The following is a 23,945-nucleotide window of genomic DNA, read 5'->3' as shown; positions in this document are numbered from 1 at the left end:
AATAATCAAATGGTTCTTTCACCAAGAAAAGGAACTGTATCAATATTTCAACAAGTTGATATATCAGATACAAACTTGAGAATGGCTAACTATGATATTATTGAGCTTGATCATGTGACAATCAGAGGGGATACTTTTATAGGAAATTCAAGAATTTTGCAAATTACAAACTCTGCTCTGAAAGCCAAACTCTTCATTGAAAGGGTAGATGATGTTAAAATACTTGAGTGTGATACTGGAGATGATTCTATACTTTCAATCATTGAATCTAATGAAATAATTATTGACAATATTGATTATATTGGAACGTTTGCAATAGGATATCCTGTATTATATATTGGATATTCCATTGACGCATACATAACTAACAGTAACATTTCAATGGGAACCAATTGGCTATTTGTATCCTCTATCGTCAAACTAGTGATTGACAATGTTAGAGTCTATGACAGTAACACACAAGGCAGTATGATATTTATCAGTACATGCAAAGAGTTACAAATTACAAACCTGTCATGTAACAACATTTCTGCAACTTGTTTACACATGCAAGATATTCATTATTTCCTTGTTGATCATTCAGAATTTATTAATGTGAAACCAAATGCTTATAATGGAGCAATATATTATGTAATTTCGTATGATACTATTATTCCATCCAATGACTATTTCGAAAAATCTTCTACTGTGCAAAATTCCAGATTTTTAAATTGCACTACATCATCAATTTATATTGAATCAAGTGCTATTTTTCATGTCAAGAATTGTGAGTTTTACAATAACGTTGCTCCAAAGGGCTCAGCGATATTTTATGAATATAGGTCTCGTGCGAAATACGATATAAACGTGTTATCTGTGGATGGCTCGAAATTTATTGGAAATGGAAATGAAAACACCATAGGAGGTGCACTCTATGTAACAGGAAGTTCTGAAATAAGTACAAGTTACTTTGAACGAAACATAGCAAAGAAGGGAGGTGTAATTTTCTTTGGGGAAGCACCAAAAGAGATACGGGTCACGATTACTCCAAGTAATGTCTTTTATGCAAACACTGCAAAATATGGAAAAATTGGATACTCAGAAGTGCTCAGTAATAGGTCCATTTATATCAATGAAGAATACTATTATGACAATGACGACTCTATTTCCTCTCCTTGTTTTGAATTTGAGTACAAAGTTATTGAGCTTGATGTCAATCCTCACACGGTTTATAATGGTACTCAAAAAGCCTATTTGGGGCAAAAATTTATTATTGAGATTGAGGCAAGAAACATTTTTGGAAGATTAATTGAAACACCTAAGGTTCCAATTACTCTTCAAGTTAGTGATTCTAGTCTGTTTTTAAAGACAGATTCCTCAAACAATACTGATTTCAGGCTGCCTTTTAGCTTGTATTCAAATTCTGAAGTCAAGGAAGCAAGAAGTGTGCAGCTTTCAGTAACCTATGAGAGAGTAACTTATACGGTGGATATTATTCTCGATTCTTGCCCTTCTTTCTATAGATATGAGGCACCAGGTTGTGTGAACATTTTTTACATTCTCCCTCTAGTCACAAGCTTAGCAGCAGTGACATTGATTACCACTTGTATTGGATTAATTGGACTTTGTGTTGCTAGATACAAATCAAAGCTACTGAGAAAACGAACCAGAGCTGAATCTGAAATGGAAAGGGTATTACTTGATAAGAAGATTATTTTCGAAGAGTCTGAGGATAGACCTAACAGTAAGGCGTCATTTATTATTCCAACCGAGGATATTACAATTCAGAAACGTATTGGAGAAGGAGGTCAATCAATGATTTATCAAGGATTATGGAAAGGAATTGAAGTAGCAATTAAATCAATCAAGGACCAAGATGACGAAGATGTTTTTGAACGAGAAGGAGCACTTTTAATTAGTTTGAGACATCCTAATATTGGTATGTAATATTCCCCTATGTTTCAAATAACTTAAGATGAAATAGTTACAATGTACGGTTTTTGTGTTCCAAACAAGAACCAGAAATATATGGTGATTGAATTCATGAAAGGAGGTAGTTTGGAAAAACTAATCAGTGAATGCAAAGTTGGTCGCCAAAAGTTGACTATGAAACAGAAATTGGATATTTTGATGGGAGTGAGTAGAGGAATGTCCTATTTGCATTCACTTAAACCAAATATGATTTGTCATCGTGATTTGAAACCAGGTATGTAATTTATATTACAATTTATTGAATTCTGGCATTCAAATTGCAAACGTACTTCTTGATGATAAAAATTGTGTAAAGATTTGTGATTTTGGACTTTCAAGAATTGTTGGAAATAACATGTTTGAAACTAGTATGACATTGAACATTGGTACACTTCTATATTGCCCTCCAGGTAAGTTTTATTCTAGTTTCACTGTGTTAAACAAATATTTCCAGAGAATTTTGATTCTGGAGTTTCTAATAATTCTGAGCTTTTTGAAAATGAACAGTTCTCTGGATTCTCAAACGCTACCGACTCCATCCATTATTCCAATTCAAATATGAATAGTAATTCATCAATTGGATCAGGTACATTTGGAGGATCTTCCTTATCAAAAGAGGAAAGAATCAAGAATGCATCCAAGATTGATGTCTATTCGTTTGGAATTATTATGTGGTCACTCTTTTTTGAAGAAGTTCCTTATACGACTCACAATCACAAAAAGATGAACTATTTTACAGAGATGTCAGATTGTAACAGTCTAACAGTTATTACCCAGATAGTGAGAGGAAAAAGACCAAACATTCCCTTCTCAAATGATGAACAATTGAAGGAATGGACAAGATTATTTATTCAACCAATCAATAATGAGAACAGCAATCTATTTGTTGAAGGTGTTTCCAAGTATATCAAACTAGTGCAACAGTGTTGGCATCAGCTCCCAAATGAAAGACCAAGCTTTGAGGAAATTATCCAACATTTGTATGAAATTGCCAGATTATGTGATGATAGCCCACTTTTCATGTAAATCCGTCTTCTATCATTTGCATTTAAGTCTATTCCTTTAGATATCTAAAGTATTTGATCTTTCGAATATCAAAAACTCAAAAAACAACTGATGTTCTCTGTTCCCTTATTCTTAATTGATTGGAACAACACCAAGAGTAGAATCAGAGTTGAGTTTATATTGTAAACTGGTATAAATGTTGATTACAAAAAAAATGAAACAATTTATTCCCTTGCTTCTCCTCTTGTTGCTTGCTTCTTATTCCGTCATCGCAGCAACACAGGAAGAATCCATCCAGATCGGACTCAACGGAGAACAATCATCACCATCAAATATTAAAAAATTAATTTATGAAAATTCCAAATTTTCCATCACGGAACAAGATTGGATGAGAAAACGATTGGAAGAACGTTTCCTGCACTATGTAACATTTGATACACAGAGTGATGCACTTTCTGCTTCTGTTCCGAGCACTGAAAAACAATTAATTTTTGCACGGGTTTTACTTGATGAGTTGAAAGCTTTGAATTTGCAAGCTGAAATGGATCAATATGGAAATGTATATGCTGTCTTGCCAGGAAATGTCGAAAGAAAGACAAATATTGGATTTTTGGCACATATGGACACTGCTACAGAGCTTAGTGGAGCAAATGTCAAGCCAATTGTTCATAGAAATTATAAGGACGGCAATGATTTGGTTGTGAATGGAAAAACAATTGTAGAGTATGCAATTGATGGAAAATCGCTTGCTAAAATGATTGGACATGATATTGTGACTGCCAGTGGAGAAACATTGTTGGGATCGGATGACAAATCAGGAGTTGCTGAAATGATGGTTGCTGTTGAATATTTAGTGAATAATCCAAGTATTAAACATGGTGATATTAAGATTGCTTTTACTATTGATGAGGAAATTGGAAGAGGACCACACTATTTCAATTTAACCAAGTTTGGTGCTGATGTTGCTTTTACTGCTGATGGAGCTGAAGTTGGAACCTATAATATTGAATCTTTCAGTGCTGATCTTGTTACCTTGGTTTTCAAAGGATTTAACATTCACCCAGGATATTCATATGGTAGAATGGTCAACTCTCTCAAAGTCGCTTCTAAATTTTTGGATTTGATATTTTCAAATGATCAAGTTTTAACACCAGAAGTAAGCAAGGACAGACAAGGATTCATTCACTGTATGGATTTTAATGGAAATGTTGACAAGTCAACTATTAGATGTTTATTGAGAGCTTTTGATGATGAAGGTTTGGAAAATTATCAAAAAATTATCAAGGAAATTGTTGCCAAACTTCAATCTGAACATCAAAATGCAACCATCGAAACAACTTTCACCAAGCAATACAGAAATATGAGACAAATCATTGACAAGTATCCATACTTGGAAAAGAGCATTATCGAAACCTATAAGGAATTGAATATTGAGGAAGTTAAGCAAGTTTCTATTAGAGGAGGAACTGACGGTTCTCAATTGAGTTGGATGGGTCTTCCAACTGCTAACATTTTCGCAGGTGGCCACAATTTCCACTCAACTGTAAGTTTTTACTGAATTTTTCATTCAAGTTTACATTTTCACAGAGCGAATTCGTTTCACTTCATGACATGTCCCTTGCCTCTCAAGTTATCATTCTCCTTGCCCAGCAAGATTATTGAAATTAATTATTTATTCAAATAAAGTAAGGAATATCTTTCTGAAGGATTTGTAACGCATAACAAGCCATAATTATAGTAATCTGCCATCGTCATGTCAGTATTCTTCATTTCGTTCGAAACGAGTCAATGTAAGTACATTGTATATTGGTACAAGTCTTGCCTTAATGTATTTGACTAAATTTCGCGCTTAAATTGCCTGATAAAAAAAATGACAAAATCCTTTGATGAAAAGCTTGAGGAACTCCACAAGAAAAAGAACCTCGATCTTCGCAAAGATATCTGGAGAGAAGGCTCCGAAGAATTCAACCACAAACTCTGTATTGCAGAGGATTTATTGCAAGTAACTTGGCTTTCAGATCGTCATCATCATTTGGATCACAACCTCCATGCTGCAATACAAAAAGTATCTGTGATAACCGACTTTCGAAATTTCATAGAACAATTGTTCTGCCTCATTGACAATCTCAAACAGGACAATGAAGCCATTTCCACACATTATCGTTTGGTCATTGAAAAATTTGGGCATGTTGTCGATGTTTTCAACTTGATAGATTTGAGTGCAGCTTTTCAACTTTTATCCGATTGCTTACACCCAACCAAAATGCATTCTTTGGGAGAGGAAATGTTTCATACCAATAACACCAAATACCACAAACTATTACAACTACCTACTCTCTACGGCTTCAAAATTAATGAGTAAGTTTTTTAACCAAACATTATAGAGCTCAGAACAATTTAGAAATGTTTCTATCAGCAATTTGATAAAAAACTCGAGATATCTCAGCAAGGAAGTAGCAAACTTACTGCAGGGCACTATTTCACCTGATAATTTTTCCGGATTAGAATTAAAGAATGAGAAAGACGTTCCTTTCAATCGTCTAAAGTTTGGGCATGAGGACAAGGTAGACTTCGAGACTGCTCACCCTGATTTCTTGAAGGTAGTGGCTCTAATAAGAATGGTTCATGGCACCTTACTTAAAAACATAAAGCCCTCTGAAAAACATGCAATCCAAATCGACAAACTGGTTACTTATGGATTACTGACAGAGAAGAGGTTTATTCGTGTGCTGGGAATTAAAGCTTTTGTTCCACAAACTTCACGTATCAAGAAAAGATACAAATATCAATTATTTAATGTTGGGATGTTTCCACTTGACCCTTCAACGACAGAGGAGAAACAATTACTTGACACATTTATTTCATTCTTACTAGAGGCAAGTAGACAAGCTAATTTTGAAGAGAACATTCTTATCGACACAATTACCAAAGAGTCTATGGGAAGAAAGAGAATGGAAAGTTCTATTGAAAGTGGATCTGATATTTCACAGGGTGATAAGTTGGTGATTCATCTCACGACATCATTAGACACAGTGCTTACAACAACTATCACACTTCAGGAGTATCTTTTCGAGATAAGTACTGGTCAAGGAAGAGGTACTGCTACCAAAGACATGTTCTATGGTGTGCTTGATCATTCCTCTCAACCAGTGTTTGTAAAGATTTTCCTTTCGGAAAAACCAGAATGGATTGATATTGGAAATATATTTCTTCTTCATGACAGAGTAACTGTGAATGATGTAGTTTGTAAAGAACATATCGAGATATCAATTGCAGGAACCGAGCTCAATACTGTTAACAAACGATCACACCAAGAAAAATTGCACATTATTTCTCAACTGCTGCTTGAAATTGACCACATTCACTCAAGAAAGATAATACACAATGACATTAAACCTAGTAATATTATAATATTAGAAGAGGATCATTTAAAATCGACAGTTATTAAGGAAACAAATGTCGACCAAAAAAAAGGCCCAAACGTTTTTTGTAAATTCATTGATTTTGAACTAGCCAAGCGTTTTGACATTGAAGATGGAGATACTTGCAAATTCGTAAACTTGTGGATACAGTCAACTGCTGGAACCTCTTCTTACAATGCTCCTGAAAAGGAATCCACAGGGAAAAACTTTATTCATCCAAAAACTGATATCTACTCTCTTGGTTTAGTTTTTATTGAATTGATATTAGAAAATGATATAGATAAGAAACGGTTGGAAAATACTGCTGATGAAATATGGCAAACAATTTCAATCAAATGCCACGAGCTAGAGCCCAATAAGGGTAGTATGCTATTTGACATGCTTAAACAAATGGTGGCCATAGAAAGAAAGAAAAGACCTACCACAAGAGAATGCTTGGCATTACTTGGCATTACAGATATAGTCGATACACAAGATTACAGATCATATTTCTTTCCTTCCATACGTGATACTGTTTCCAATCCAGAAAAAAATGAATCAAAACTAAGCACTACTGAAACGAATAACTCAACCTATGAAAAGAAGAGAAAGAGAACTTCCTCATCTAATGGTGAAATACCAAAGAAGAAATAAAATACTACTTGGTATTATTCTGTCGAATTATCTTTTTTTGGAACTTCTCGTATTTCTGAGATGATTCGATAAGCTTGTCTATCCCAAGCTCTTGGTACCGAATTGAAAATTATGAAACTAGGTTTTATAAAGCCAACCACAAAAAAAGTAAATAAACACCATTCCTAATGAAGTCAAAAAGAATATTCCACTACAAATTGCAGTAGCTAGCCCAGCATTTCCTAATTCATAATTTACATTACTGGCTGGAATTATTGGACTAATGTATACCTTTTCAGAATAATCTGTAAAACATGTAATAGTTTTTCCAAGCATACTTGTAAATTGATCCGAAGTTCTTGCTGTTCCATACAATATATTCTTTTCTAGTGTAATATTTGGAGATATTTTGGCATAATCAAAACTATTCGAAATATCATAAACTACACCAGGTGAAACTTTAGCCAATGACGAATAATTCCAAAAGACAATACTAGTAAGAAGTGGAAATTCCATATATATATCACAATATCTCCTCGAACAAACAACGTCTTTCACATAACATGAATTTGTATGTGCAAAAACCATCGTAAATGGATCACGGTCAAGTGTCCAATATTTTGGATCCTCTCCTTGATAGAGGGAATAGGTAATAATCGTTCCGATAAGGCAAGCAATGCAAAGGATAATGCTAATGATTAGGAGAAGAAAAAAAGCGACCATTCGAATAGAACATTCGTCTGGGAATAAACGACGAAAGTGAGATGGTCTAATTCTCATTTTTTTTTAATGTTTTTTGCATGATTCAAGTTATTGACATGTGACCGATCTTGGCAGCCAGTTCCTCATTCTTGGTTGACCATTAAGTTGCTCTTTTCACACTTTCAAAATTCACAAATTGTAATCTTTCCTAATTGTAGCCGGAAAGATTTTTCCTCTGGTCTTTCCAGGAAAGAGTTTCGCTGAAAAAAGTTTCCTGGAAATTCCAGTAAACAATATTGATTCATCCTTATTTGAGTTGTTACCATAATGGCAAAAGTGACTGTATGTGAAGAATCCACCTTAATTTGTAATTTTTTGTTCTGAAGCAGCAAACCAATGATATTAGGAAAAGACATCATGTTCTAATTTACTATTTTATTTGATGAAATCAAGTGGAGAATACATAAAACAGATGTTGCTACAAGAAAACACAATGCTAATAATAAAAATATAATTTTATTTAATTATTGAAATAATTCAAGGTGGAAAATCAGCAAGATTTACGACCTTGAAATTTACCTTGTTGGAAAATTCACCATTAGTGAATTTTATTGATGGTGTGATGATGATGACCATTAAGATATTTACCTTAATGATCGGAAGTGGACTTGCTGATGATATTGATGATAAAAGATATGATGAAGTGAAAATTCCACAACTCTATGAATACTAAGTGGAAAAATTCCAACTCTCTTGATGGTGATATTAGACATCCCTACTAATGATACTATGTTGTTGAAATTCAATCATCATGATGAAAATATATGGTGAATGATGAATACACCACCAACAAGGTGAAAACTCCAAATATCCAAAAACTATTATTCGGAGTGTTGTTGATGAAGTATTTGAATGGTACTATTCGAAGAAAGTTTGGTTGATGATGAAGTACATGTTGAAATATGGTCAATATTATTTTGAATATATACATGTACCTATCTTGATGAAAACAAAATTCCAATCTATGAAACTCGAATATGTATTGCTATATACTATTACAAATAATCCCACATTTGAATTTCTGATAATGGTCCAGTACATCGGAAGATATTGGCCAATTTAGTGAAAAATTAACTTTTGTCAAAATAATACTATTCTCAAATTAAAGTCTACAAATACTATTGTTATAATGATGGTAAAAATTAATGATGATGGTTGGTGTGTGTTCTGATGATGATTCACCAACTTGAATTTTTCCAATATCAAAATTACTATCTAATTCCATAACGATAAACTTCCACATAAAACTACTATTATTACTATTATATTGATGATGTATAGATGATGAGGTTCAATTCTTGGAGTGGGAAGATGAAGAACCACTCCGAAAATAAGCTACTCATAAAATTGATATTTTTTATGAATGCAAGGTACTTCTTTGTTGAGTTTGCTGTGAATATTCTTTTGATGTCTTTGAGGCTCAAAACTGTGCAATTAGCTTCGGACTCAAAACTATTAAGGAAGCATTGCTTCCATTTTTATGTTGCTTACTGGATTTTCCAGGAAAGATTTCTTTAAGAAACTCTTTCCTAGAATACCCCAGCCAGAAATCTTTCCGGCCACACTAATTTCTTTAATTCCATGAATTTTATTGGATTTATGGCAACCTACAAAATTGGCATTGAAATTTGGCGCCTTTTTTCTGTACAATTAAAAAGTATCATAAAAAAACTTTAAAAAAAAACCCAACGCTTCGCCCTTATAACCAATAGATATCTATTTACTATAGTAATGAGCAACAATAACAATAACAGCGAACACTTAACGTCATCATCGTCGGTGAGTGATTCCTTATCAATGTTTTCTTCGGGAGCAAACTTGTCGGATCTTGGAAGTGGTTGTGAGGAGAGTGTTATGGGATTTTTGAGGGCAAGAGATGTTGATAATATGCAAAAGTTGAGGAGAGGATTAACGAAGGAAACGTTACAAGACCATGAGGATATTTTCAAGCAAATAATAGATCACGGGTTTATATCTGCTGATTTGAGAGGAACTAGAAAATTGCCAGAATCTTCTGATAATGAATTTTATCCTTTCCAATCTCTTTGTAATTTACTGATGAATCCGTTTGTTATTCTTTCGGAAACAATGAGAGCAGATATGATCAAAAGAGCCCTTAAATTGCCAAACAGTTCAATTGATACACCAAATTATGCCTTGAAATTAAGTGCTTGTGTAGGATGTCAAACTGTTGTGATAGATAAGGAAATTAAACCACTCTTGAGAAATCTCATAAATATAGAAACAAAGGACTCACTTCTGAGTAATAGAGCTTGTGTTGCCTATGCAGCAGTTTATCTCAACAAGTTGGATTTGGAAACTGTTTTTGATTTATTAATTCACCCTCAATACCTTGTTCGACAAAATATCAAAGCTTGGATTTTCAAACAATTATACGAAGAAGTAATGAACAAGTCAGTTGATCAGTGGAAGAAGGATGTAATTCCAAAATTGAGCAATTATATTGATAATGTAGAATCTCCACCCATATCAATGGTGAAGAAGGATTTTTTAGCAGATTTGGAAAAGTTCAGACATGAGAAAACAGAAACTGGTTTCTCCAAAATGAATCAATACCAAATGCTAAGCATTCCTAATATTGAAGATTTGCATGAATTGGAAGAATGGAAAAAGAGAGTCAGAAAATCAATTGAACAATTGAAAGTGGAAGGTAAAATACAAGTCTCTGAAGTGGAGACACATTACCACATTTGCAAGGGAGTTCTCTCACCTTACGATTTGGATGGTGATGGAATTTTAACAGAGAACGAAGCTCTCCAATTATCCTATCTCATCACAGACAAGCATTAAATTATTATGTAAATATTCATAATACCTATTACAATGCAATTTTCAATATTGCTGACAAGTATCAAATGTATTTTCACATGTCAATGTTTACTTCCAATATTGAGTGGATGTTACTACTTGGTCATCGTAATGATAATATCGTACGCAAGAAGAATAAAAAACCTCCTCCAACTCCAACAATTACCATAGTTTGTGTGGATGAGACATTCAATGATGACCCGAAGGGATCATGAGGTGTGGCGATTGATTTCTATCCTCGTGGTGCTATCGTTTCTCAACATTTTGACCATCAACACCACAATTGCCAAGATAATGAGTAGTGTCTACATTGATCCGAAGGCTAGTAGCAGCAGTAACAATAACTTCTTTCCCTGTTCTACCCCTTCTCAGCCATGTAACTCACTAAAATATGTACTGGAGAGGTGGAGTGTGCTGTTCAATACGACTAGTACAGGTAGGTAGTTTGTTTTTATATATGCGAATAGTAATTTTGTTGATTTTCAATGTAAATTAATGATCATCATGTAAATTAATAATAATCATCATCATATGTAAATTAATACTAATAATACTATTATAATTATTATCATGTAATAATAGCGGAAGAACAAGAATTAAATATTTATTTATTGAATAATATAGATGTGAGTGATGGTAGTAATAATTGTGCAATTGACTTGCCATACTATAACAATTCAGAGGCTATCCAAAGCAAGATTATTGCCAACTTTTATGGATTGTCAAAGACTTTCATTTCATGTGCTGATTATTCTCCCTTTATACGAATCAATCCTTTCAAAATGGAAATATCATTCACCAATATTGCCTTTGTAAATTGGGATGTTAATGCTGTGATTGCAGTAGAGAATGATTATGTTTCGAGTATTTACACAACAAGAGTTATATTTGAAGAGGTGGAGATGAACAAGTTGAATCGAATGTTTGATGTGTTTTCGGCAACTTGGCAACCAGATATTGTCATTAGAAATTCTAAACTGGTCGATTCTTATGTTGAATGTTCAGGTGGCACTTGTTTTTATGAAAATTTGCAAGTGGTGAGGAATTTAGGACCATCTGAATCATATATTGATTTTGAATTGGATAATAATTGTGAAGCTTTATTCAGAAATGTTTCCTTTACACTCAATGTTGCATCCAGTTATGTAACAATTGGTTTGGATGAAAGTAAAGATCTTGGTGCCTCAACTCAAAAGTGCACATCCACATCACCAAAACACTATTTCATCTTTGGACACACAGCTAGACAGTTCACAATTGAGAAGAGCAATTTTGCAACAAATTGCACTGGAAGTCAGTGTTACAGTGTTGGTGCCATGACTTGTGCAACGTGTTCCAAAGTTAAAATCTCTGATACCAACTTTAATGCTACTGGAAGTTTACAAGTTAAGAGTAGTGAGTCATTGACAGGTACTAGTGCTTTTATTACCAATGTTCAATTCAGTTACACAACCTGTCACTTTGTTTCCATTCAAAATTATTACATTGTGTTGGTTGCAAACTCTGCCTTTATGGAAAATAGTAATATGGGCACGTTACCTGTTCTTGCTATTGCTGATTCACAAGCTACATCTGTGGTTGGTACAAAATTTTTGGACAATGATGGTGGAGCTCTCTTCTTACAAAATGTGAGGAATGGATCCATTATTGGATGTGTTTTTGAGGGAACGAGCAGTGCATCTGCAGTTCGTTATTTGGACTTGCAACAATTTTCAGAGATAGCATCAGACAGTTTGAAGGTTATTGATTCACAGTTTATTAATAATAGTGCCCAGTTTGGAGCAGCCATTAATTCAAACACATTGAAGTTGAGTGTTTTACGTTGTAATTTTAAGGGAAATACTGCTTTGAGACATGGAGGATCAATCTACATTTCAGATCAAAGCGAACGAGTTACTGATAGAGTTTTCACATTGGTACGCTCCACATTTTCTGATGGTTACAATACTGCCCTCTCTTCATTTGGTGGTTTTATCTATGTCACTTCTGAGAGTGGATCTGTATCAATTACAACTTCAAAATTCGAAACAGCAACAAGTCAAGATTCTGGTGGATGTTTGTATTTGGATATTCCTTATTCAAGTATTACCTATTCCACATTCTCTAAATGTTATTCCAAGTACGATGGAGGAGCTATTTTTATTGAGAAGGGAAAATTTTTCCTGAACGATTCAACTCTATTTAACAGTACCTGTGATGGATATGGAGGTGCTCTCTATCTCAAATCAAGTACATACTCATTTGTGGAGAGAAGTAGCTTCAACTATGGACTAGCACGACAAGGAAGAGCTGGCGGTATTTATGGAGAGAGAAGGAGTTCGCTCATTTTGAAGGATTCCTCTTTTGAAGGTAATGTTGCCAGTATTCGTGGTTCTGCAATTTACGTGTCGAGAGGAGATTTATTGGATGTGAGAAGTTCTAAATTTAGTCAAAATGTAATTATTTACAAACCTGAAGAGGCCTACTCTGAGCAAGCTCCAGGAGGAGGTGCTGTATTTGCCTATGGTTTAACTAATTTGAATATCCAAGATTCCTTATTTCAGTACAATAGAATTGTCCACAATCCAGTGAAAGAAGGAATGGGAGGTGCAATTCTCTTCACTCCTTCATCTGTTTCTACTACAGTTTCTAATATCACTCTGAGCTATAACAAGGCAGACAATGGTGGAGCAATGTACTTGTATAACATTGATTATCCAAATTCAAAATTCCAATTTAGCAATATTAATTTCCTTCACAATAGAGCAGAAAACTCTGGAGGTGCTGTATTTCTCGTAGGAACAACCAGTATGCGTATTGCCAGCCAATTCAAGACTGCTTTTTTTGACGATAATTATGCTGAACTTTATGGAGACAATTATGCCTCTGATCCAAAGTATTTTGCTCTTTCTAGTAATGGATGGGAACCAAAGGATACTCCGTACGATTTTCCTCTTAGTATATTCAAGTCTCTTCTCTTGAAAAAGTACACTGGTTTTAATTTATATGCAGGTCAATTTGTGAAAATAACCTTGGATTCGTTTGACTTGTTCAATGAAAGAATGGAAAGCATCAAGAATGCAGATATTGATTTGGTTTTCACAACTAATATTAACAACACAGAAGACTACAAGAATCACGTTTCTACAACCTTCTCAAATGATACAGCTATTTTCAGTAACGTACAAGTGAAAGGACAACTCAATCAAACCTTAATTCTTTACTTTAAATGTAAGAATGTTATTCAACAATTTTACTTCCCAGTCAACCTTGAACCAAATTGTCCTTTCAGTTTTGATTACAGTGTAGATGATCAGGCATGTATTTTCAATTCAGCAGTTCAAAATGCATTACTCATTTCACTCGGTGTTATTGTTGCCCTTGGTTTGACCTTTATCATTTTATTAACCACATTATGTTTGTACTTCTTCAAAAAGAAACTCAAAGAATTAAAGAAGAGAGAACAAGCAGAAGAAGATTTACACAAGAGATTACTCCAATATCAACTTATTTCTTCCAAACACAGTTTGCACGATGATACAGCAGGAAATAGCTCCTTCAATCAAGATAAGAGTTGGATTATCAAACCTGAAGACCTGCAAATTGTTGAAAGAATTGGCCAAGGTGGTGAATCAGTAATATTTTTAGCTAAATGGATGAATAACACTGTAGCTGTCAAGAGAATTAATATTGACATTACTCAATATGATGAAGACAATCAAGCAGAAACAGACACAATCAACTCTACTTTTGAAAAGGAAGCTTATATTCTCAGTACTCTCAGATTCCCAAATATTGTTACTTTCTATGGAATTGCAATTACACCAAGTGATCGGTTCATTGTCATTGAATATTTGAGTGGAGGTACATTGAGAAAGAAGATTCACGACTCGAAAAAGAAAAAGACCCCACTCAACCTGGCAACAAAGCTCAATTACTTGTTAGATGTTGCGTATGGTATGAAATATTTGCATAGTTTAGATCCACCATTGATTCACAGAGATCTCAAACCTGAAAATATTCTCATCTCTGAAAATAATGTTGCCAAGATTTGTGATTTTGGATTAGGAAGAGAATTTACTCAAGACTCTGCAAGTGTACTCACATCAGCCATCGGCACACCAGTTTACATGCCTCCAGAGCTCATTTTAGGTCAGGACTATTCAGAAAAGTGTGACAGTTACTCATTTGGTATTATCATGTGGGAATTGCTCTTTGAAGAACGTGCCTACAGTCCCGAAAGTTTTGAAGCCATGAAGAATTTTATGGTCAAGCACAAGAATCTTATTAATGTGAAACCTTACGAACCAATTAATTTGGATGAAGATAGTAATATTGATGATGTGGAATTGGAAAAGGAACCACTTAGAAATGACTCTCCTCTCGTGAAATCAAACATTGATATTGAGCAAATTGATTCTATTACCTTGCCTAACTTTAACATGATTTCAATTACAACAGAGATTGTGAATGGATTGAGACCAATAATTCCATTTAGAATCAAGAAGAATTTCTCCTTCCAAGGTACTGGCAGTGATCACATTAGTTCATCTTCAAGAAGATATCAACAATTGGATCCTTTATTGAAGGAATATGTCAATTCCTTTTTGATGGAAAATGAGAAGGGAGGAATTTTTGGATCTTCTCGTAATTCAGAGATGAAGCTTGCCCTTGTTGTGAAAGAGTTGTGTGAAATAATGACAAAATGTTGGGACAAGGACGTTGAAAGACCTTCATTTGCAGAAATTTGTGACAAGCTCAATAAGTGTTCTTCCATTCTTATGAATTAAAATAACACTTCAAAATGTTAAGTTTTCTGTAAATTGGAATTCTTTAAAATTGAGTTGGATTTTGTTTTAGAGCCAGCCACTCCTTATACCATGATCGATTCGGATATTTCACACAATTTTCTTCCAAACACTTTCTAAAATTCAATTCATCCACAAATGAACTAGTATCCATTTTCTTTCGTCCATAATCTGTTAATCGATCCAATTCTTTCATCATTGATTTCCTTATACTTTTCGTCCTTTTCATCGCCATTTGTTTGTAAAAGAATGACGAAAATATTGGAATGTTAACGATGGTTAATCCTAAAAATGGTTAACAATGAAAATTTTGCAATTTAACATACCAAAATAAATGTGATTGTCATTAATTTCCTTATCTTTCAAATCTTTTGGTTTAAATCTCAAATCAACTTTGAAACCTTTCGAAATATCGATTGCCACAGTTCATGTGAAATGTTCTCCCTTTTCTAATAGAAATTTTCGAGCTAAATTTGAACGAATAAATCGAGGAAATTGATCCATTTTCAAATCTATCATAACCACTAAATCTACCTTTTCAAACAGCACATTAATATCCAGTTTCCTATACAAATTATTCGAAAGTTCAAAATTGGACGAATCCTGTTCGAATCCGTTCATCATTGCTTCTATTATCTGCCATTCCATTATCGTCCACTTCCTAACCGACAAATTCAACTCCTTAGTTGCCTCTTCCACAATAAACTCATCAATAATTCCTTTTAAATTCACAAATAATTTAGTCAACTGATTTTTATCCCATTCCTTGCCACTTGTCTCGTTTCCCAAATCAGAAACATTTCCTACACTACTACTTCTTTTAACCATCAAAGATAAACCGTTAAATTTCTCTTTCAACTTGGCATATTCCACTTTATACTTTTCACATTCGTCCAAATAAAGAAGTGGTTCTTCCGCCATGTTTTCCTTCAAGAATTCTTTAAAGATATTTCTTGTTTCTTGGCATGTCATTACCTCTTCATAGATGAGACAATAATTATCTGGGTTGAATGTTATCTTGTCTTGTCTCATTTTTTTTAAAGTCAAATGTCGGTTTATTTGATGGAATAAACAAACCAAAATAGCAGTCAGTTGCTATTCTAAACCATTAATAGACATAGACATAATCACTTTTTGTCCAAGTAAAGCTAACAAACGACGATACAAAACTAATTTCCTTTCCTTTCGAATTACGTAAACCTCCATAATAATCCTCTTCACAATCTTCTTCTTCCTCCTCTAATTCCTCTCCCAATTCCTCCCTGCAATCCTCAAGAAAATTATTCAATGAATAACTTTCAAATGTTTTGTGTTTTGTTGCGGGATATTTTCTACAGGAAAGAAATTCTAATTGAGGAAAATTAGTAAAATTGGAAATGATGTTAGCGCCTTCCAATCCAATTAGGTTATCATCAAGATTGAGATGAACTAGATTCGGCATGTCAAGTTTTCCCAATAGCAGAACTTCCTCATTTCCAATTTCATTATTAGATAGTAAGAGTTTAGTCAATTTCTTGAATTCTCCCAAAGAAAGAGCTTTCAAAAAAACTTCTCCAACATAACATTGTGATAAATCAAGTGTTGTGAGGGAGGAATCAAGTGATTTTTCCACAATTAATTCTTGTAAACGAGCTGTAGAATTAACTGCTGAGCAATATAGCTCATCCAATAATGGAAAATTAAAATGCTTATAATGAATCGTTTGTGAGTTATAAATAAAATTATTACTAAAATCTAAACATTTCAATTTTGGGCAATTGTGGCAATTCATGAGCAATGGATCCAAACTCTTCATATCCACATTAGAAAGCACTAATTTTCGCAAGTTTGGGAAATTTTCAAGACCATCCTTCAATAAAGAAACAACTCCCTGATTTCCAATACAATTACCACTCAAATCCAACGTTTCCAAAGCAGGAAATTGCGTTCTCACAACAATATTTCTAATAAAATTCGTTCTCAAATATAATTCCTTCAAATTGATAAAATTTTCCACACCACAACACAACAAACTACACTCCTCATCAATTTGATTTTCATTCAAATTTAAAACTCTCAAATTACTCAATTGCAACGATCTCCCTGTCTCCATCAAACAACCAATACGTTCAATAAGATTCTTCTCCAAATTTAATATTCTCAAATTTCTCCAATCATACCGATCCAATTGCTCATCAAGTAATTTTACTAATTTTTCATCAAAAATCTTACGGTTGGATAAATCAAGTGCAACCATCGGAAGAGGATAATTCTGATCGTTATTATTCTCATGATTATTAATTTTACAAGAATTTGAAAAATTCCAATCTCGACAAACAAGACAAATTTTCAGTAAATAATTTTTGGCGGGAAGAAATGAAAAAATGGTGGAGAGAATCAAAACATCAAATCTTTGATTATTATTCATTTTTTTTTAAAATTGCAAAATATTTTTTAAAATTAAATTTGAAATAAATTTCTATTAGAAACCTTTAATTTTACAAATTTGGAATAGTTAAGACGCTAACGAGTGGGTCAAACTACTGATGCAATGTGCGAGCCACATTTGCATTGCAGATCTTGGTCGTCTCGTGTGGGTCAACTGTTTCTTTCTTCTTCTTCTTTGAGTTTCTAATATTTTCTAGAGTTTCTTTTCTCTTCCCATGGAGAACAGATGAAGTAGTCCAAGTGGTGTGTTGAACGAAACCCTTTCCAATCTTTAACAAATCTATTTGTTGTTGGTCCTTGCTGCTCGACTTGTTATTATTCGAAACTCGCCTGTTAGTGGAAACAAGTCCATCAGAAATGTCTGTTGATTGAATATTTGGGAATGGTAGTTGTTTAGTTTCCTTTCGCTTTCTAACCTTCTTATCACCTGCAGGAACTGTTTGGTTTGTTGATGTCTCACTGACAGTGACAGGCAAAAGATTAATATTGCTTATATCTTCTTCACCTAGAGCAACAACAATATTGTTCAACCATGCAGTGAGAGAGTCTTCTTTATCTTGTGACATTTTTTTTGATGGGTTGACATGCTCTGACAGGAGAACTTTCAAAGTTTTCAAGGCTAATTAAGGATTCAATAATAATTAAAGCAGCAAGTTTTTTTTAAAAAAACTTTCCGAATCATCAAATAAAATTAAAAAATAAAAATTTCAATAAGCACAAATTCTATTACAATTTAAGATAACTTCAAGAAATTATCAGACAATCTATTGAATCCATCTTAATACACAGCTAGAGAGAGAAAGAGAATATGAAGGCTTCCGACGGATAATCAAATTCAAAAATTGAAAAACAAAATGCACAAGATAACCACCTCTTCGGAGGTTCTTAGATTTATTAGGCTTTTAATTATTATGATGATGATAATGATGATAATAACAAAGTCCGAGTCGATATTAGCTAATAATGAATTAGTAGTAGTACTCCAACCACAAGAACAAGAGCATCATCAATATGTAATGGCCAACAATACAATTAATTCATCATCATATTCAGCTATTTATTATTTAGATTCTGAATTTCCTAATGTTGATGATTTGAATGCAACGTGTAGGGATGAGCATCAACCATGTTCCTCTCCGAGTCAAATTGTAAAAGCAGCAAACAATGAATTGGCAGAAATAATTAATCAAGGTAAAAAATTGGATAATTTCACAATGGTGATTGTAATTAATGGACTTATGCGAAGCTATGAAACAAATTTCGATTTTTCCAAATACGCAAATCGATTCGAAATGATATGGAAAGGAAAGGACAAGCAATTGTTCACTACTCGTGGCAATTTACAGGCATACGCAATTATTGATGCATTTACAATAGAGTTTGGATTCATTGGTGGGGAATTCTTACTATATAATGGAATTGAACATTTCAAATTGTTAAATTGCACAACAAGAGATGCAGTCGTCATGCATTCGGAAATTCGAAAATTGGAGATTATTGATTGTAATTTTTATTATTATTTCAGTATTGTGGGAGTATTAAACCTATTCGTTTTCAACACTAATATGGAAGTAATTATTAATTTGAAAAATTCTAAAACAGTTCTATTTAATAATTGCAGAATTAATGGAGTTTTTCACATGGATAATTTTGAGACATTTACTATTGGTAATTCTATTTGGACCTCAAAATTAAGCTCCTTACTGACCATCTCGAAATTCAATCTTGGAAATAGAGTTTCAATTATCAATTCTACTGTATTATCAAATGCTTTATTCATATCATTGGATAATATTGAATTGAATGGAGTAACTATTGAAAACACTGAATATTACATGCTCTTTCAAATGATTGGCATTTCTGGAATACTAATTTCAAACAGTTCCTTTAAAAATAATACAGCCTCTAATGCGTTGCTTTCATTACAAATGGTTGACTCCTTAACAATTAATAACTGTCTAGTTTCAAATAATAGGGGAAGGTTTTTATCCTTTACAGATAATCCTTCTATTAGCATTATCGCAATACTTATACGCAATAGCTTGTTTATTGAAAATAGACTCACAACAGGCACTGCTTTATTAGAATTTTTTGATCAAACAATGTTGTCCTATTCACTTTCCATTACAAATTGTAAATTTATTGAAAATACAGGTGGAAGCAAAGGATCTACACTCTATCTTTATGGAACAGATTTAGACATTGGAAATTCACAATTTACCAAAAACACTGCTGATTTAGGTGGAGCAATTTATGTTGAAACAACTAAATTATTTGGCTCAATTCGTTTTACTGACTCTACCTTTAATGACAACTCGGCAAAAAATGGTGGGGCCATGTGGATAAACACGGTAACTCCCTATATTAAGAATATAATTTGTGAAAATAATCTTGCAGCTTATGCTGGAGGGTGCATTTACTCTCAGTTGACCGTTAATGGCGAAATAATAGTTGGAAATAATGCTCTATGCTATGGCAATAATGTGGCGACACCTTTGCAAACTGTTGAAGTTCAATTTGAAAGAAATACAGAAAATGGCAATGAACTTGAAATATACCCTGGAGAATCATTCAAGATGAATGTATTAGTGAAAGATCTTTACAATCAAACTGCCTCATCATTGATGGAACCGAATATGTTGATTATTCGACCAACGAATATTGAAGATGGAACTGTTTCTCAAAATAATCTATTTGACAATCGTACAATATTAGTGAGCTTGCAAATATTTCCAAGTCAAATATCCAAAGAATTTTCTCTATCAATCATAGTAACTCCAGACATTGAGAAAATTGTCAAAGTGAAAATACTTCCATGCCCAAACAGTTATATTTTAAACAAGCTTGATAATGGTTATATTTGTGAATATTCTCCAATAGCAATTATTTTAACCTCTGCAATATTAGGTTTCATTTCACTCTTAATTATATTTGGAGCAGTTTTATACGCAGGAATATTCATAACAAGAAAATTGTTGAAATTGAGGAAGCAAGAACGTGCTGAAAAGGAAATTGAAAGGAAGTTTACAGATAATGAATTTATATTTGAGAGTGAATTCACCCCACTAATATCTTCAAATAGTATTAACAGTGGAATAGATTCTTCTAATACTAAGGAAATCCTTAATTCACAAAAAAAACGACAACAATACATTATTCCAATATCAGAAATTAATATTCTAAAAAGAGTTGGTGAAGGAGCAATGGGCATGATCTACCATGCCAAGTGGAATCGAACTGATGTTGCCATCAAACAATTGAAAACTGATTCAAATGATGAGGAGTTTGAGAATGAAGCAATGTTAATGAGCTCATTGAGACATCCCTGTATTGTCAGTTGTTATGGAGTTTCGCTCACAACCAATGGAAAATATATGGTTGTTGAATATATGGAACATGGAAGTCTAGAAAAGGCAATTTATAACTCAAGAATAGGAAGAGAAATTATGAGATTTGAGACCAAGCTTAAAATTTTGATTGATATCACCAAAGGATTGATATATTTACATTCTATCAAACCTCACAAAATCATTCACAGGTATGTTATGAGTTTTACTCTATCCTAAACAAAAATATTACAGAGATTTGAAACCAGGGAACATTTTATTGGACAAGATTATGAACGCAAAAGTTGGAGATTTTGGATTGAGCAAAATTGTTTCAAACAATTCAGCAACCATGACCTCAAATGTTGGAACTTTACTCTATATGGTAAGTTTGGAAGTATTTTATTGTGAATTCATTAACAAATACAATAGGCACCTGTAAGTATCTATTGAAAATAGATTTGTTGAACTTTGTTTTATAGGAATTACTTTCAGATAATCACAAAGGTAAAAGCACAAAAGTGGATGTTTATTCATTTGGAGTAATAATGTGGGAGCTATTATATGAAATATTACCATTTTCAAATGAAATTGATAACTCTACAACTGTTTTCCAAATATTGATGAGAGTTGCAAAAGGACACAGGCCAGAACTGTTGCATGCAAAATCATTCAGTGAAAAACAAATTGATGAGTGGATTGAACACAATTTTACAAAGAAACATATCGAAAATCTTGGAAAAAGTGAAATTATTGGATTTTTAGAATCATATGTTCAAATCATGGAAAGATGTTGGGCTCAGGATTCCTCACAAAGACCTGAATTTATTGAAATTATTGATTTATTGGAAGAATTACAATCACAATGTCAAAAAATCGATGATCTCCCCCGATTGATTCCTCTCCAATCATTACATAATTTTAATAATTACCAAAATTCCAACAGTGATACTGGCACGTTACATTGAATTTAATCTTCATAAGCATAGCTAAACTTTGCGAAACGTACTTCTGTTATTCTAGGAAGACATGTGTGAAGTGGATGAGAATTACAATTTGTTGACAAGTTTAATTTATTCACAAATTTCAAAATCAAAAACAAGATGCTTAATATACGAATCTGGAATAATTTGCTTTCCAAACACAGAACCAATCAAGCCACCAACCATGGATGCATTAGAATCACAATCACCACCAATATATGCTGCCCTTTCAATCAGTTCGAAAGGTTTCTGATTTGGTTGCAAAGACATGACGATTCCAATAACCATCATCAAGCTATTCACACTTTCAAACGTTCCTCCGTTAGTAATGTTCACAAGAGTCAAGTCATCTTTCAAATCATCCAAATTATCAATTAGAGTTTGAATTCTTGTTGTAATACTTTTTGCTATATCATTAATTTCCAATTCTTTACAATATTTCAATAAATTTGAAAAGATTTCCTTCTTGAAATTGATAAATTCCTTTCCATATAGTAAAATTAACATTCCAAATCTAATCATTAAGCAACTGGTTACAATGCATGATTGAGTGTCATGTGTCATTTTTGTAATTACAGTCACTTGGTCATTCAACCATTCATTTGAAATATTTTCAATCTTTTCTATAGCTTCCTCTCTTGTCAATTCATCCAATTTCAATTCTCTGAAATAAAACAAGAAGAGGGGAGCCAACTTCATAATCACTCCATTTCCAACAGCTCCAACATTACCCGAATCCTTATACGAATGTGTTTTCTGTTGTAACCTCTTGATAGCATCACGTGTGCCTCCCCAACCAACAATTGATTTTTCAAATTCCTTGACATGTTCCTCAACTATTAAGGGCATTAATGATTTCTCAAATTCTACTTGATCACTCAACTTGTGTCCATACCTTTCCAATGCACGAAACATGGCCAAACTCAATTGTGTATCATCCGTATACATTCCCGGTTCAAAATCATCAGGAATGAACGGATGGCCACAACACTTCCTATATGGATTTTCCAATTTCTCCTCCGCATTTTCCCGCATTTTTAAAATCTCTGAATAAGTTTTGCATTCAAACGGAATGCCCAAGGCATCACCAACAGCCAAACACCACATCATTCCTTCGATTTGATGTTTGAACATTTTTTTTGGGATGAACTTGACAAATTCGCGCCAAAAACCTTTTGTTCAAAGTTCCAGTTATATTTGTAAACTATTAATAAATTGTTTAAGAAATTGATTGAATGCATTTTGATTAGAGATTTTTAGAATGAAAACTGTAGATTTGCCTTAATTTTTTCATGTTGTTTACAGTGATTCGTTCAAGATCTCTTATTAGAAACGTTTCGTATACTGGAAACATTGTTTTTAAAACAAGATCTCTTTTTAGTGAAAACAAGGTTACGTTGTATTGATCTAACTTTCCAGTTCGAATGCAATGCAACGAATCAGTCAACCATAATATTAATACCAGATCTATCTGACATTCGTCTAACTTATTCTACATTGGACGAATCTCATCAACACTCTCACTACATTTACCCAGCATTTCTAATACAAAAACTTATTTAAAATTATAATATTTTTTGAAAAATACAAATTTCCAATTCGGGGTTTCGTTTTGATCTGCCTGTCACTGCAAATTTTTCAAAGTCACTTGTCAAAAGAGTCATGCAGGTAAGTTTCCCTCCAATCTCTTGCTCCAAAATGTCAAGTTGAAACTCATTCTAATACACCTATCCATCATATCGTTTTTTTAAGTTTCTTATTGTGTTTCGTGTACTAGTAACCGAATCTACATTTTCGGGTAATAAGAGACGATAGAGAAGTCGAACACAAAAAAAACAAGTC

The 23,945-nt window shown here is 33.3% G+C and overlaps 10 protein-coding genes across 10 annotated transcripts; 6 read left to right on the top strand and 4 right to left on the bottom strand.

Annotated features, from left to right (window-relative positions):
• The first annotated feature begins 2,299 nt into the window (after positions 1–2,299).
• On the top strand, positions 2,300–3,162 carry NAEGRDRAFT_78830 (uncharacterized protein). Its single transcript, XM_002680344.1, has 2 exons — positions 2,300–2,360; positions 2,405–3,162. Exons 1-2 carry the CDS (start codon positions 2,306–2,308, stop codon positions 2,974–2,976), a joined length of 627 nt encoding a protein of 208 aa, XP_002680390.1. The 5' UTR covers positions 2,300–2,305; the 3' UTR covers positions 2,977–3,162.
• A 7-nt stretch (positions 3,163–3,169) lies between these two features.
• Positions 3,170–4,673, top strand: NAEGRDRAFT_78829 (peptidase T; the record flags this gene model as incomplete). The annotated part of the gene is made up of 2 exons (XM_002680343.1): positions 3,170–4,498; positions 4,543–4,673. The coding sequence occupies 2 exons, from the start codon at positions 3,170–3,172 to the stop codon at positions 4,615–4,617; spliced, it is 1,404 nt and encodes a 467-aa protein (XP_002680389.1). The 3' UTR covers positions 4,618–4,673.
• Positions 4,674–4,825: 152 nt separating this feature from the next.
• On the top strand, positions 4,826–7,010 carry NAEGRDRAFT_47145 (uncharacterized protein; the record flags this gene model as incomplete). Its single annotated transcript, XM_002680342.1, has 2 exons — positions 4,826–5,313; positions 5,372–7,010. 2 exons carry the CDS (start codon positions 4,826–4,828, stop codon positions 7,008–7,010), a joined length of 2,127 nt encoding a protein of 708 aa, XP_002680388.1.
• A 2,472-nt stretch (positions 7,011–9,482) lies between these two features.
• NAEGRDRAFT_64581 (uncharacterized protein) lies at positions 9,483–10,562 on the top strand (the record flags this gene model as incomplete). Its single annotated transcript, XM_002680341.1, has 1 exon — positions 9,483–10,562. The coding sequence occupies one exon, from the start codon at positions 9,483–9,485 to the stop codon at positions 10,560–10,562; it is 1,080 nt and encodes a 359-aa protein (XP_002680387.1).
• Positions 10,563–11,362: 800 nt separating this feature from the next.
• NAEGRDRAFT_78828 (serine/threonine protein kinase) lies at positions 11,363–15,376 on the top strand (the record flags this gene model as incomplete). Its single annotated transcript, XM_002680340.1, has 1 exon — positions 11,363–15,376. The coding sequence occupies one exon, from the start codon at positions 11,363–11,365 to the stop codon at positions 15,347–15,349; it is 3,987 nt and encodes a 1,328-aa protein (XP_002680386.1). The 3' UTR covers positions 15,350–15,376.
• A 417-nt stretch (positions 15,377–15,793) lies between these two features.
• Positions 15,794–16,288, bottom strand: NAEGRDRAFT_47142 (uncharacterized protein; the record flags this gene model as incomplete). Its single annotated transcript, XM_002680216.1, has 1 exon — positions 15,794–16,288. One exon carries the CDS (start codon positions 16,286–16,288, stop codon positions 15,794–15,796), a length of 495 nt encoding a protein of 164 aa, XP_002680262.1.
• A 187-nt stretch (positions 16,289–16,475) lies between these two features.
• NAEGRDRAFT_64578 (uncharacterized protein) lies at positions 16,476–17,603 on the bottom strand (the record flags this gene model as incomplete). The annotated part of the gene is made up of 1 exon (XM_002680215.1): positions 16,476–17,603. One exon carries the CDS (start codon positions 17,601–17,603, stop codon positions 16,476–16,478), a length of 1,128 nt encoding a protein of 375 aa, XP_002680261.1.
• A 283-nt stretch (positions 17,604–17,886) lies between these two features.
• NAEGRDRAFT_47141 (uncharacterized protein) lies at positions 17,887–18,360 on the bottom strand (the record flags this gene model as incomplete). Its single annotated transcript, XM_002680214.1, has 1 exon — positions 17,887–18,360. One exon carries the CDS (start codon positions 18,358–18,360, stop codon positions 17,887–17,889), a length of 474 nt encoding a protein of 157 aa, XP_002680260.1.
• A 1,536-nt stretch (positions 18,361–19,896) lies between these two features.
• Positions 19,897–22,088, top strand: NAEGRDRAFT_64576 (uncharacterized protein; the record flags this gene model as incomplete). The annotated part of the gene is made up of 4 exons (XM_002680339.1): positions 19,897–21,332; positions 21,376–21,505; positions 21,553–21,558; positions 21,603–22,088. 4 exons carry the CDS (start codon positions 19,897–19,899, stop codon positions 22,086–22,088), a joined length of 2,058 nt encoding a protein of 685 aa, XP_002680385.1.
• Positions 22,089–22,181: 93 nt separating this feature from the next.
• NAEGRDRAFT_78827 (ADP-ribosylation/crystallin) lies at positions 22,182–23,237 on the bottom strand (the record flags this gene model as incomplete). The annotated part of the gene is made up of 1 exon (XM_002680213.1): positions 22,182–23,237. One exon carries the CDS (start codon positions 23,235–23,237, stop codon positions 22,194–22,196), a length of 1,044 nt encoding a protein of 347 aa, XP_002680259.1. The 3' UTR covers positions 22,182–22,193.
• Between the last annotated feature and the right edge of the window lie 708 nt (positions 23,238–23,945).

The sequence above is a fragment of the Naegleria gruberi genome, assembly GCF_000004985.1.
Source record: "Naegleria gruberi genomic scaffold NAEGRscaffold_10, whole genome shotgun sequence".
Taxonomy (NCBI): Eukaryota; Heterolobosea; class Eutetramitea; order Acrasida; family Naegleriidae; genus Naegleria; species Naegleria gruberi.
Note: the sequence above shows the minus strand (reverse complement) of the source record. Positions and strands in the feature narration are given on the sequence as shown.

What these genes read in the sequence shown, in the direction of transcription:
- NAEGRDRAFT_78830 (XM_002680344.1), top strand. Translation starts at nt 2,306, where the DNA reads ATGTTTGAAACTAGTATGACATTGAACATTGGTACACTTCTATATTGC. An exon ending in ACTTCTATATTGCCCTCCAG is followed by an intron (nt 2,361 to 2,404) that starts GTAAGTTTTATT and finishes AAATATTTCCAG; the next exon opens with AGAATTTTGATTCTGGAGTT.